Source organism: Aphelocoma coerulescens, chromosome 2 (assembly GCF_041296385.1).
Source record: "Aphelocoma coerulescens isolate FSJ_1873_10779 chromosome 2, UR_Acoe_1.0, whole genome shotgun sequence".
Classification (NCBI taxonomy): Eukaryota; Metazoa; Chordata; class Aves; order Passeriformes; family Corvidae; genus Aphelocoma; species Aphelocoma coerulescens.
In genome coordinates this window covers 168885590-168896706 of record NC_091015.1, presented here as the reverse complement: position 1 = coordinate 168896706, position 11117 = coordinate 168885590, and the positions used below count along the sequence as shown (strand labels likewise).

General features: G+C 67.1%; 1 protein-coding gene across 1 annotated transcript; it reads left to right on the top strand.

Moving 5' to 3' along the window:
• The first annotated feature begins 50 nt into the window (after positions 1–50).
• Positions 51–10206, top strand: MAF1 (MAF1 homolog, negative regulator of RNA polymerase III). Its single transcript, XM_069005693.1, has 8 exons — positions 51–344; positions 956–1102; positions 2040–2168; positions 4091–4256; positions 7519–7640; positions 8346–8465; positions 8537–8653; positions 8727–10206. Exons 2-8 carry the CDS (start codon positions 1020–1022, stop codon positions 8746–8748), a joined length of 759 nt encoding a protein of 252 aa, XP_068861794.1. The 5' UTR covers positions 51–344; positions 956–1019; the 3' UTR covers positions 8749–10206.
• The last annotated feature ends 911 nt before the right edge of the window (positions 10207–11117 follow it).

Below are 11117 nucleotides of genomic sequence, written 5' to 3'. Positions count from 1 at the left end.
TGTCGCCAATGCGGGCGCGGGGCGCGGGCGCCGCTCGGGCGGGGCGGGCGCGGGCGGGGCGGTGCCGCCGCTGTTGCCGTCCGGTGCCGCAGGAGAAGGTCGCCCGCTCGCCCGCTCGCTCCGGGGGATTCCCAGGATCTCGCTCAGCCGCTCGCGCCGTCCCGAGCACTCGGGGACATGTCGAGGTGGGCGGAGGCCCGGTGGGCCGTCGCCAGACGGCGGACGGCGGCCGCGGCACACTCGCCCTCCTCGAGCTTTCCCCGGAGACGCCTTCCTTTACACGCGCCCCGAGCTTGAAGGCGCTGCCACGGCGAAGAGACACCGATAGGGAGCAGGACGCGCCGGTAAGCCCGCTCGGCCCGCCGCCCCCGCCCCTGCGCGCTCGGAGGCTTCGTGGACTACAGCTCCCAGCGTGCCCCGCGCCGCCCGGGCACGGCCCGGCACCGCGCGCAGCCGCGGGGCAGACTGGGAGCAGCAGTCCAGCAATGGCGGGGCCGGGCCGCCCGCGCGGGGCATGCCGGGGGCTGTAGTACGCCAATGCATCGCTGCTGAGTGCTGCGCGGGGCATGCCGGGAGCTGTAGTCCGGCGCGCGGGGCATGCCGGGACGGCACTTCCGGTGCCGCCGCCGGGGACCGAGGGAGAGTTTTCCGCGTCCTTTTTTTTCCCTTTTTCTCCCTCTTTTTCCTCCCTTTCCCTCATCTTCCTCTTCCCCTTCCCTCTCTGCGTCTCCTCCTCCGCCTGTCACCATTTCCCGCTTCGCCGTGCCTGTGCCAGCTCCCCTTGAAGCTCTTCCTTTCCCCTTTTCTTTCCCTTCCTGTTTCTTTTTCCTTCCTCCCCCCTTTTCCCACTTCTGTTTTTTCCTCCTCTGTCCCCGTTTCCCTTTTCCCTCCTCTCCCTGCTCGCCCTGGGGCCCGTCCCGGTGCCGCTCACGCCCCCGGGCTCTCTCGGGAGCAGCCGCTGCACCGGGACCTGCGCCGGGACTCTCGCTGGGAATCGCCCCGGGAGCGGCTCCGGGAGGATGAAGCTGCTGGAAAACTCCAGTTTTGAAGCCATCAACTCCCAGCTGACGGTGGAGACGGGCGACGCCCACATCATCGGCAGGTGAGGGTGGCAGGGGAAACCCGGGAATGCGGGAATTCCGCCGGGAAAAGCTCCGGGATCGTCGCCCCGGGCGGGGCTGGGCGCTCCAGCCTTGGGGCCAGGCCTTCCAGGAGGGATTTTCCCTGTTCCCAACACGGAGCCAAGGCCCTTTTGGTGCCCGAAATCCGGGTTTTTGTCCCCATTCCCGGCTCGCCCTCCCCCCTGCTCAGGTGAGCGTTTGAGTTCCCAGTCCCTGGGGCACCCGGAGAACGTTCCCGGGAATCGCCGTTCTCCGGGGGGGGCTCCGTGCCCGGGGATGAGGAGCTGGGGACGCTCCCGGTCCCTTCCCAGCCCACGCCGGCCCCGAAGCGTCCCCAGGAGCGGCTGGGAAAGGGCGGAGTTCAGGGCTTTGGCTTTGCAGGAGCCGCAATCCCGAGGAGTTCGGGGCCGGTTTAGGGATTGGTTTCTGTGTTCGGAGGGAGGATCCGCCTGGAACCTCCCTGCAGCCTCCAGTTTGCCCCAGTTTGTCCCAGTCTGTCCCAGTCTCCAGCTGCGTTTGGGGTGCTCCAAAGTCCATCCCAGACCCGGAGCATTTTGGAATTCTCCTCCTTGGGGGTGGGGGGGGGGGAATGAGGAATTTCAAGGAGGAGCTGGTGGAGTTCAGGGGGTCCCTGGGGGCGGGGCAGGAGCTGATCCGAGAGTTCCCGGAATTCCGGAGGGGTTGGGGATGGAGAGGAGCCCCGGGATGAGCTGGGGGCAGGGACGGCTCCCGCTGTGTCTCCCTGGGATGCAGGGAATGGCTCCTTCTCTGGGGATTCCATCCCTGTCCCCCCCGGCCTCTGTGCCAAGGCCCTCTCCAGCTCTCCTGGAGCCCCGGGAAAGGCCCTGGAGGGGCTCTGGGCTCCCCGGGAGGTTCCCCCCGCTGCCATTCCCGGGGTCCCGCCCGCTCTCCCCGCAGGATCGAGAGCTACTCCTGCAAGCTGGCCGGGATCGACAAGCAGCTCTTCAAGCAGTTCTGCCAGGAGGGGCAGCCCCACGCGCTCGAGGCCCTGTCCCCGCCCCAGACCTCCGGCCTCAGCCCCGGCAGGTACCGCCAGCCACCCCGGGACTGCGGGGTCAGCCCCGGGAATGGGCCTGGGATTGTGGGATGGGCACTGGGACTGCGGGGTCAGCCCCGGGAATGGGCCTGGGATTGTGGGATGGGCACTGGGACTGCGGGGTCAGCCCCAGGAATGGGCCTAGGATTGTGGGATTGGCACTGGGACTGCGGGGTCAGCCCCGGGAATGGGCCTGGGATTGTGGGATTGGCACTGGGAGTGTGGGGTCAGCCCTAGGAATGGGCCTGGGACCGCGGGGTCAGCCCCGGGAATGGCCCTGGGACTGTGGGGTTGGCACTGGGACTGCAGGGTCAGCCCTGGGAATGGGCCTGGGGCCACAGGATCAGCCCTGGGAATGGCCCTGGGCCGGTGGGGTCAGCCCTGGGAATGGCCCTGGGACTGTGGGGTTGGCACTGGGACTGTGGGGTCAGCCCTGGGAATGGCCCTGGGACTGTGGGGTTGGCACTGGGACTGTGGGATCTGCACTGGGAATGGGCCTGGGACCGTGGGGTTGGCACTGGGGCTGCGGGGTCAGCCCCGGGAATGGGCCTGGGATTGTGGGGTTGGCACTGGGACTGCGGGGTCAGCCCTGGGAATGGCCCTGGGACCGTTGGGTTGGCACTGGGGCTGTGGGGTCAGCCCTGGGAATGGCCCTGGGACCACGGGATCAGCCCCGGGAATGGCCCTGGGACTGTGGGGTCAGCCCCAGGAATGGCCCTGGGACCATTGGGTCAGCCCTGGGAATGGCCCTGGGACTATGGGGTTGGCACTGGGACTGTGGGGTCAGCCCCAGGAATGCAACTGGGACCGTGGGGTTGGCACTGGGACTGTGGAATCAGCCCCGGGAATGGCACTGGGACCGTGGGGTTGGCACTGGGGCTGTGGGGTCAGCCCTGGGAACGGTCCTGGGACCACGGGATCAGCCCTGGGAATGGCCCTGGAATTGTGGGATTGGCACTGGGACTGTGGGGTCAGCCCTGGGAATGGCCCTGGAATTGTGGGAATGGCCCTGGGACCGTGGGGTTGGCACTGGGATCAGCCCTGGGACCCTGGGATCGGCACTGGGGCTGTGGGATCTGCACTGGGAATGGCACTGGGACTGTGGGGTTGGCACCCTCTGTGTCCTTCTGTCCCTCTGTGTCCCCATGTCCCTCTATGCCCCTCTGTGTCTCTCTGTCTCTCTGCGTCCCCGTGTCCCTCTATGCTCCTCTGTGCCCCCATGTCCCTCTGTGTCCCCATGTCCCTCTATGCCCCCCGTGTCCCTCTGTGCCCCCCCGTGTCCCGCGGTGCCCCGCGGTGCCGGTGTCCCTGTGTGTCCCTCTGTGTCCCCATGTCCCTCTATGCCCCTCTGTGTCCCTCTGTGCCCCCCCCGTGCCCCGCGGTGCCCGTGTCCCTCTGTGTCCCTCTGTGCCCCCCCGTGTCCCTCTGTGCCCCCATGTCCCTCTGTGTCCCCGCGGTGTCCCGCGGTGCCGGTGTCCCTGTGTGTCTCTCTGTGCCCCCCGTGTCCCTCTGTGCCCCCCCGTGTCCCTCTGTGCCCCCCGTGTCCCTCTGTGTCCCCGTGTCCCTCTGTGCCCCCCATGTCCCTCTGTGTCCCCGCGGTGTCCCGCGGTGCCGGTGTCCCTGTGTGTCTCTCTGTGCCCCCCGTGTCCCTCTGTGCCCCCCCGTGTCCCTCTGTGCCCCCCGTGTCCCTCTGTGCCCCCCCGTGTCCCTCTGTGCCCCCCGTGTCCCTCTGTGCCCCCCCGTGTCCCTCTGTGCCCCCCGTGTCCCTCTGTGCCCCCCCTGTCCCTCTGTGTCCCCATGTCCCTCTGTGCCCCCGTGTCCCTCTGTGCCCCCATGTCCCTCTGTGCCCCCCGTGTCCCTCTGTGCCCCCCCGTGCCCCGCGGTGCCGGTGACGCTGCGGTGCCGCTGCCAGGCTGGGGAAGAGCCAGGCCGGGGAGGAGGAGGGGCCGCTGAGCGACACGTGCAGCCGCAAGACGCTGTTCTACCTGATCGCCACCCTCAACGAGGCCTTCCGGCCCGACTACGACTTCAGCGCCGCCAAGAGCCACGAGTTCAGCCGCGAGCCCAGCCTCAACTGGGTACGGACTGGGGGCACTGGGAGGGACTGGGAGGGACTGGGATGGGAGAGCCATGAGCCCAGCCTCAGCTGGGTACGGACTGGGGGCACTGGGAGGGACTGGGATGGGAGAGCCACGAGTTCAGCCGCGAGCCCAGCCTCAACTGGGTACGGACTGGGGGCACTGGGAGGGACGGGGAGGGACTGGGATGGGAGAGCCACGAGTTCAGCCGGGAGCCCAGCCTCAACTGGGTACGGACTGGGGGCACTGGGAGGGACTGGGAGGGACTGGGATGGGAGAGCCACGAGTTCAGCCGCGAGCCCAGCCTCAACTGGGTACGGACTGGGGGCACTGGGGGGGACTGGGATGGGAGAGCCACGAGCCCAGCCTCAACTGGGTACGGACTGGGGGCACTGGGGGGGACTGGGAGGGACTGGGATGGGAGAGCCACGAGTTCAGCCGCGAGCCCAGCCTCAACTGGGTACGGACTGGGGGCACTGGGAGGGACTGGGAGGGACTGGGATGGGAGAGCCACGAGTTCAGCCGCGAGCCCAGCCTCAACTGGGTACGGACTGGGGGCACTGGGAGGGACTGGGATGGGAGAGCCACGAGTTCAGCCGCGAGCCCAGCCTCAACTGGGTACGGACTGGGGGCACTGGGAGGGACGGGGAGGGACTGGGATGGGAGAGCCACGAGTTCAGCCGGGAGCCCAGCCTCAACTGGGTACGGACTGGGGGCACTGGGAGGGACTGGGAGGGACTGGGATGGGAGAGCCACGAGTTCAGCCGCGAGCCCAGCCTCAACTGGGTACGGACTGGGGGCACTGGGGGGGACTGGGATGGGAGAGCCACGAGCCCAGCCTCAACTGGGTACGGACTGGGGGCACTGGGGGGGACTGGGAGGGACTGGGATGGGAGAGCCACGAGTTCAGCCGCGAGCCCAGCCTCAACTGGGTACGGACTGGGGGCACTGGGAGGGACTGGGAGGGACTGGGATGGGAGAGCCACGAGTTCAGCCGCGAGCCCAGCCTCAACTGGGTACGGACTGGGGGCACTGGGAGGGACTGGGATGGGAGAGCCACGAGTTCAGCCGCGAGCCCAGCCTCAACTGGGTACGGACTGGGGGCACTGGGAGGGACTGGGATGGGAGAGCCATGAGTTCAGCCACGAGCCCAGCCTCAACTGGGTACGGACTGGGGCCACTGGGAGGGACTGGGATGGGAGAGCCACGAGTTCAGCCGGGAGCCCAGCCTCAACTGGGTACGGACTGGGGCCACTGGGGGGGACTGGGATGGGAGAGCCACGAGTTCAGCCACGAGCCCAGCCTCAACTGGGTATGGACTGGGGCCACTGGGAGGGACTGGGATGGGAGAGCCACGAGTTCAGCCGCGAGCCCAGCCTCAACTGGGTACGGACTGGGGGCACTGGGAGGGACTGGGATGGGAGAGCCATGAGTTCAGCCGCGAGCCCAGCCTCAACTGGGTACGGACTGGGGCCACTGGGAGGGACTGGGATGGGAGAGCCACGAGTTCAGCCGCGAGCCCAGCCTCAACTGGGTACGGACTGGGGCCACTGGGAGGGACTGGGAGGGACTGGGATGGGAGAGCCACGAGTTCAGCCACGAGCCCAGCCTCAACTGGGTACGGACTGGGGCCACTGGGGGGGACTGGGATGGGAGAGCCACGAGTTCAGCCACGAGCCCAGCCTCAACTGGGTACGGACTGGGGCCACTGGGAGGGACTGGGATGGGAGAGCTGTGAGCCGAGCCTCAACTGGGTATGGACTGGGGGCACTGGGAGGGACTGGGATGGGAGAGCCACGAGTTCAGCCGCGAGCCCAGCCTCAACTGGGTACGGACTGGGGGCACTGGGAGGGACTGGGATGGGAGAGCTGTGAGCCGAGCCTCAACTGGGTATGGACTGGGGGCACTGGGAGGGACTGGGATGGGAGAGCCACGAGCCCAGCCTCAACTGGGTACGGACTGGGGGCACTGGGAGGGACTGGGATGGGAGAGCCATGAGTTCAGCCGCGAGCCCAGCCTCAACTGGGTACGGACTGGGGGCACTGGGGGGGACTGGGATGGGAGAGCCACGAGTTCAGCCGCGAGCCCAGCCTCAACTGGGTACGGACTGGGGCCACTGGGAGGGACTGGGATGGGAGAGCCACGAGTTCAGCCGCGAGCCCAGCCTCAACTGGGTACGGACTGGGGCCACTGGGGGGGACTGGGATGGGAGAGCCACGAGTTCAGCCACGAGCCCAGCCTCAACTGGGTACGGACTGGGGCCACTGGGAGGGACTGGGATGGGAGAGCTGTGAGCCGAGCCTCAACTGGGTATGGACTGGGGGCACTGGGAGGGACTGGGATGGGAGAGCCACGAGTTCAGCCGCGAGCCCAGCCTCAACTGGGTACGGACTGGGGGCACTGGGAGGGACTGGGATGGGAGAGCTGTGAGCCGAGCCTCAACTGGGTATGGACTGGGGGCACTGGGAGGGACTGGGATGGGAGAGCCACAAGCCCAGCCTCAACTGGGTACGGACTGGGGGCACTGGGAGGGACTGGGATGGGAGAGCTGTGAGCCGAGCCTCAACTGGGTATGGACTGGGGGCACTGGGAGGGACTGGGAGGGACTGGGATGGGAGAGCCACGAGTTCAGCCGCGAGCCCAGCCTCAACTGGGTACGGACTGGGGGCACTGGGAGGGACTGGGAGGGACTGGGATGGGAGAGCCACGAGTTCAGCCGGGAGCCCAGCCTCAACTGGGTACGGACTGGGGGCACTGGGAGGGACTGGGATGGGAGAGCCATGAGCCCAGCCTCAGCTGGGTACAGAGCGTGGAACGGGGCGGGATCACCTGGACTCACCTGGGCGAGCGGGAGTGGGGCGGACTCGGGGCAGGAGGGACCTTCAGACTCCAAACTCCCCCGACCTGGCCTCGGACACTCCCAGGGACGGGGCAGCCACAGCTTCCCCGGGAATTCTTTCCAGCCCTTCCACGCTCCCAGAGCGAGGAATTCCCTGCCCAGGTCCCATCGCCCCGTCCCAGCTGGAAGCAGCACTTCCTCGGGGGGCCGCTCCGAGCCCGTGTCTGCTCCCCCAGAGCCCCTTCAGTCACTGGGGGCTCCGTCCAGCCTGGCTTTGGGCGAGCGAGGAGTCCGCAGCCTCTCCGGGCAGCCCCTTCCCAGCCCCGTGCCCGTGTCCCAGGTCCCCTTCCCAGCCCCGTGCCCGTGTCCCACGTCCCCTTCCCAGCCCCATGCCCGTGTCCCAGGTCCCCGTTCCCGTTCCAGGTGGTGAATGCCGTGAACTGCAGCCTTTTCTCGGCCGTGCGCGAGGATTTCAAGGCGCTGAAGCCGCTCCTGTGGGACGCGGTGGACGAGGAGATCTGCCTGGCCGAGTGTGACATCTACAGGTACCGAGCGGCTGGAGCCGGCCCTTCCCGGGGAATTCTGGCCCTTCCCGGGGAATTCCGGCCCTTCCCGGGGAACTCCGGCCCTTCCTGAGGGGTTCCGGCCCTTCCCGACGGTTTCTGGCCCTGCCTGGGGAATTCCGGCCCTTCCCGAGGGGTTCCGGCCCTTCCCGGGGAAATCCGGCCCTTCCCGAGGGATTCTGCCCCTTTCCATGGGATTCCGGCCTTTCCTGTGGAATTCCGGCCCTTCCCGAGGAATTCCGGCCCTTCCCGAGGAATTCCAGCCCTTCCCGAGGGATTCTGACCCTTCCCGAGGGATTCTGACCCTTTCCATGGGATTCCGGCCCTTCTTGAGGGATTCTGGCCCTTCCCGTGGAATTCCCGCCGTTCTCCTGGAATTCCAACCTTTCCTGAGGCGCTCTTCCTCCGGACAGGCGCTTTTCCCATAAAAAGCGGTGTTTTGGGTGCGAGGAGCGGCCGGAGCAGGGCCGGCATCGCTGCCGTGGGGGTGCTGCCATCCCTTCCCAGCCCCGTGGGATTCCCAGCCCCGGGAATTCCCAGCCGCGGGAATTCTGCCGCCCAGCCTGGGAGCTTTGCTGTCCCCTGTTGCCACCCCAGCCGTGGTTCCGGGTGGCTCCCAGCCCTGCCCCCCATCCCGTGTGCCCGGCCCGTCCATCCAGGGAGCTTCTCCCGCCTCTCCCGCTGCAGCTACAACCCCGACCTGGACTCGGATCCCTTCGGGGAGGACGGCAGCCTCTGGTCCTTCAATTACTTCTTCTACAACAAGCGGCTCAAGAGGATCGTGTTCTTCACCTGCCGCTCCATCAGGTGAGCCGGGGGCGGTTCCCGAGGGCCTTCCCCGGAACCGCGGCGCTGAGGCCGTGCCCCCCCTCCCGCAGCGGATACGCCTACACCCGCCCGGACACCGGCAACGAGCTGGACATGGACCTGGGGGAAGGGGACGCCGAGAAGGGCGGCAGCGGGGACCCCGAGGGCGGCGGCATCGAGGAGGACAGGTGGGCGTGGGCGGGGCCGCGGGGGTGTGGCCGCCGCGGGTGAGGCAGGTGACCCTCGCTGTGCTCGGTGCAGGTTGCAGGTGATCTGCATGTGAGCTTCCCGACCGGATCCCAGACACCGGGAACGGGAACGGAACCAGCAATGGGACTGGAAATGGACTGGGAACCGAACCAGCACTGGGAACGGGACTGGGAGTGGAACCGGCACCGGGAAAGGAACTGGGAATGGAACCGGCACCGGGACTGGCAGCCCAGCCAGCGTTGGAACCGGGAACGGCACCGGGAACGGAGCTGGGAACGGAACCGGGAACAGAACCGGGAACGGAAGCGGCGCTGTCCCGGCCCTGCTGGTCCTTCCTGACCCGTGTCCCCCCCACCCCATCACGGTGTCCCCACATCCCCCCCTGGACACTGGAGCCCCCCAGGAACCCCGGAGCTCCGGAGCCGCTGCCGGAGCCGCCGGGAGCTCCGGGAAGCTTCGCTGCACTTTATGGCTCCTCCCCTCGGCTGCACTGATCCCCGTTCCCACCTCGCCAGACTCCTGACGGGCTCCATCCGTCCATCCCGGCGCTGCCTGGGGGGAAAACCCCAAATCCGCCCCCGAACTGCCCCCCTCCCTCCCCCCCCCCGAGTCCGTGTGTTTCAAGAGTTCAGCTTCGCTCCGCTCCAGCTCTGCTGTTCCTGCTGGGATCTCACCTGGGCCAGGTGAGCCTGGCGCCTCAGGCAGGGGGGTCCCGGCTGCGTCTCCGTGGGAAGGGGATTCCGATGGAATTCTGGAGCAGGGGGATCCTACCTGCGCCTCCGGGGGAAGCAAATTCCAGTGGAATTCCAGAGGAGGGGGGTCCCACCTCCTTTGGGATCTGTGGTCTGGAGCAGGGGGGTCCTACCTGCATCTCCCTTGGGATCCGGAGCAGCGTGTCCTGTCTGCGGCCTCCACGGGAATTGAATTCCAGTGGAATTCTGGAGCAGGGGATTTCCGGTCTCATCCTGAGCGGGATCTGGATTGGAGGGGTCCCACCTGCACCCCCCGACTGCTCCAGGCTCCAGATTCCGGGGTCTGGTTCTGGCCCTGTTCCCACTCTGGGTCCGGGGTCCAGCCGACCACGCACAAGGAGGAGCTGCTGAGCCCCCCCAAACCCCTCCTGCCCCCACCGGACTGGGGCAGTTCTGTGGGAATCCCGCTGTTCCCACCAGCAGCTCCAGGACGTCGTTTTGTGCTCCCCCAGATTCCCGGGGTGCATCCCCCCAGCTCCTCCATTCCCCCCTAAACTCCCCCTGGCCACCTGGAATTCCACCCCATTGCAGTCTCCTGCCAATAAAGGATTTCTGGGATTTGCCCCCAGTTCCTGGGGGATCCCCCTGGGATGTCACCGTTACCGCGGGGGGGTCCCGGCCCAGGGTGGGGGTTGGGACCCCGTGGGTTGGGGTCCCTCGGGTGCCTCAGTCCAACTTTATTCTCTGGTTTATCTCTTTATTCTCTGATTTATCTCTTTATCCTCTGTTTATCCCTTTATCCTCTGCTTTAACATCGGTTTTATCCTCCTGCCGCTTTATTTTCCGTTTCCGTGGAATCCCGGGGGGGTTCGGGTTTGGAGGGGCGTTCAGGATCGCGTTGTTCCATCAGCCCATGGGCGGGGACACCTTCCCCTGTCCCAGGCTGCTCCCAGCCCCAATGTCCAGCCTGGCCTTGGACGCTCCCAGGGATCCAGGGGCAGCCACAGCTGCTCTGGGAATTCTGTTCCAGCCCCTCCCCACCCTCACAGGCCGGAATTCCTTCCCGATGACCCATCCAGCCCTGCCCGCTGGCAGTGGGAAGCCGTTCCCCGTGTCCTGTCCCTCCAGCCCTCGTCCCCAGTCACCAGAGCAGGGTCAGGTGGGGGACAATGAGCAGCGAGTTCCTGGGTTCAGCTGAACCCCGTTTAATAATTACTGATCCTAGAACCGCCCTCCACTGCAGGAGAGCACCGCTTCCAGGCTTTTTCTCGCACTGCTGGGCCTGGGCATTGGAATTTCAGGCTCTAAAGTGACAAATGAGAGCCCAAGTCCCGGAAGTTCCTGTGGATTTTGGAGGGTAATACTGGATGCCAGGGCTGGAGGAGCCCGGGGGGTGTTGCTGGACCTCTTCGGGTGTCTTGGTTTAGAAGACGAAACGTCTGCCAAGAAAGGCGGGAACCTCCGTGGTGTCCTCAGCATCCAGAGGGAATGGAAGCTTCTCCAAAGCTGTGCTGGTGGGCCGGAAGCGGTGGGTGCAGGGTTGGCAGACAATGCCCCGCTGCGTTCCTCCTCCCAGAGCCGGGCACTGGGGCCGGGATGGTGGGAGAGCCACAGGCGCCCGTTCCAAAGGAGGCTTTACAGGCAGTAGATTCCTCTACAGAGCCAGCGAGCGGCCGCAGCGGCCTCAGGGGTAGGGCCCGTGTTCAGACAGCGACGTGCGAAGGGACAGAGCGCACCCACGGCCAGCTGC

What these genes read in the sequence shown, in the direction of transcription:
- MAF1 (XM_069005693.1), top strand. Translation starts at nt 1,020, where the DNA reads ATGAAGCTGCTGGAAAACTCCAGTTTTGAAGCCATCAACTCCCAGCTG. An exon ending in GACGCCCACATCATCGGCAG is followed by an intron (nt 1,103 to 2,039) that starts GTGAGGGTGGCA and finishes CTCTCCCCGCAG; the next exon opens with GATCGAGAGCTACTCCTGCA. An exon ending in TCCGGCCTCAGCCCCGGCAG is followed by an intron (nt 2,169 to 4,090) that starts GTACCGCCAGCC and finishes TGCCGCTGCCAG; the next exon opens with GCTGGGGAAGAGCCAGGCCG.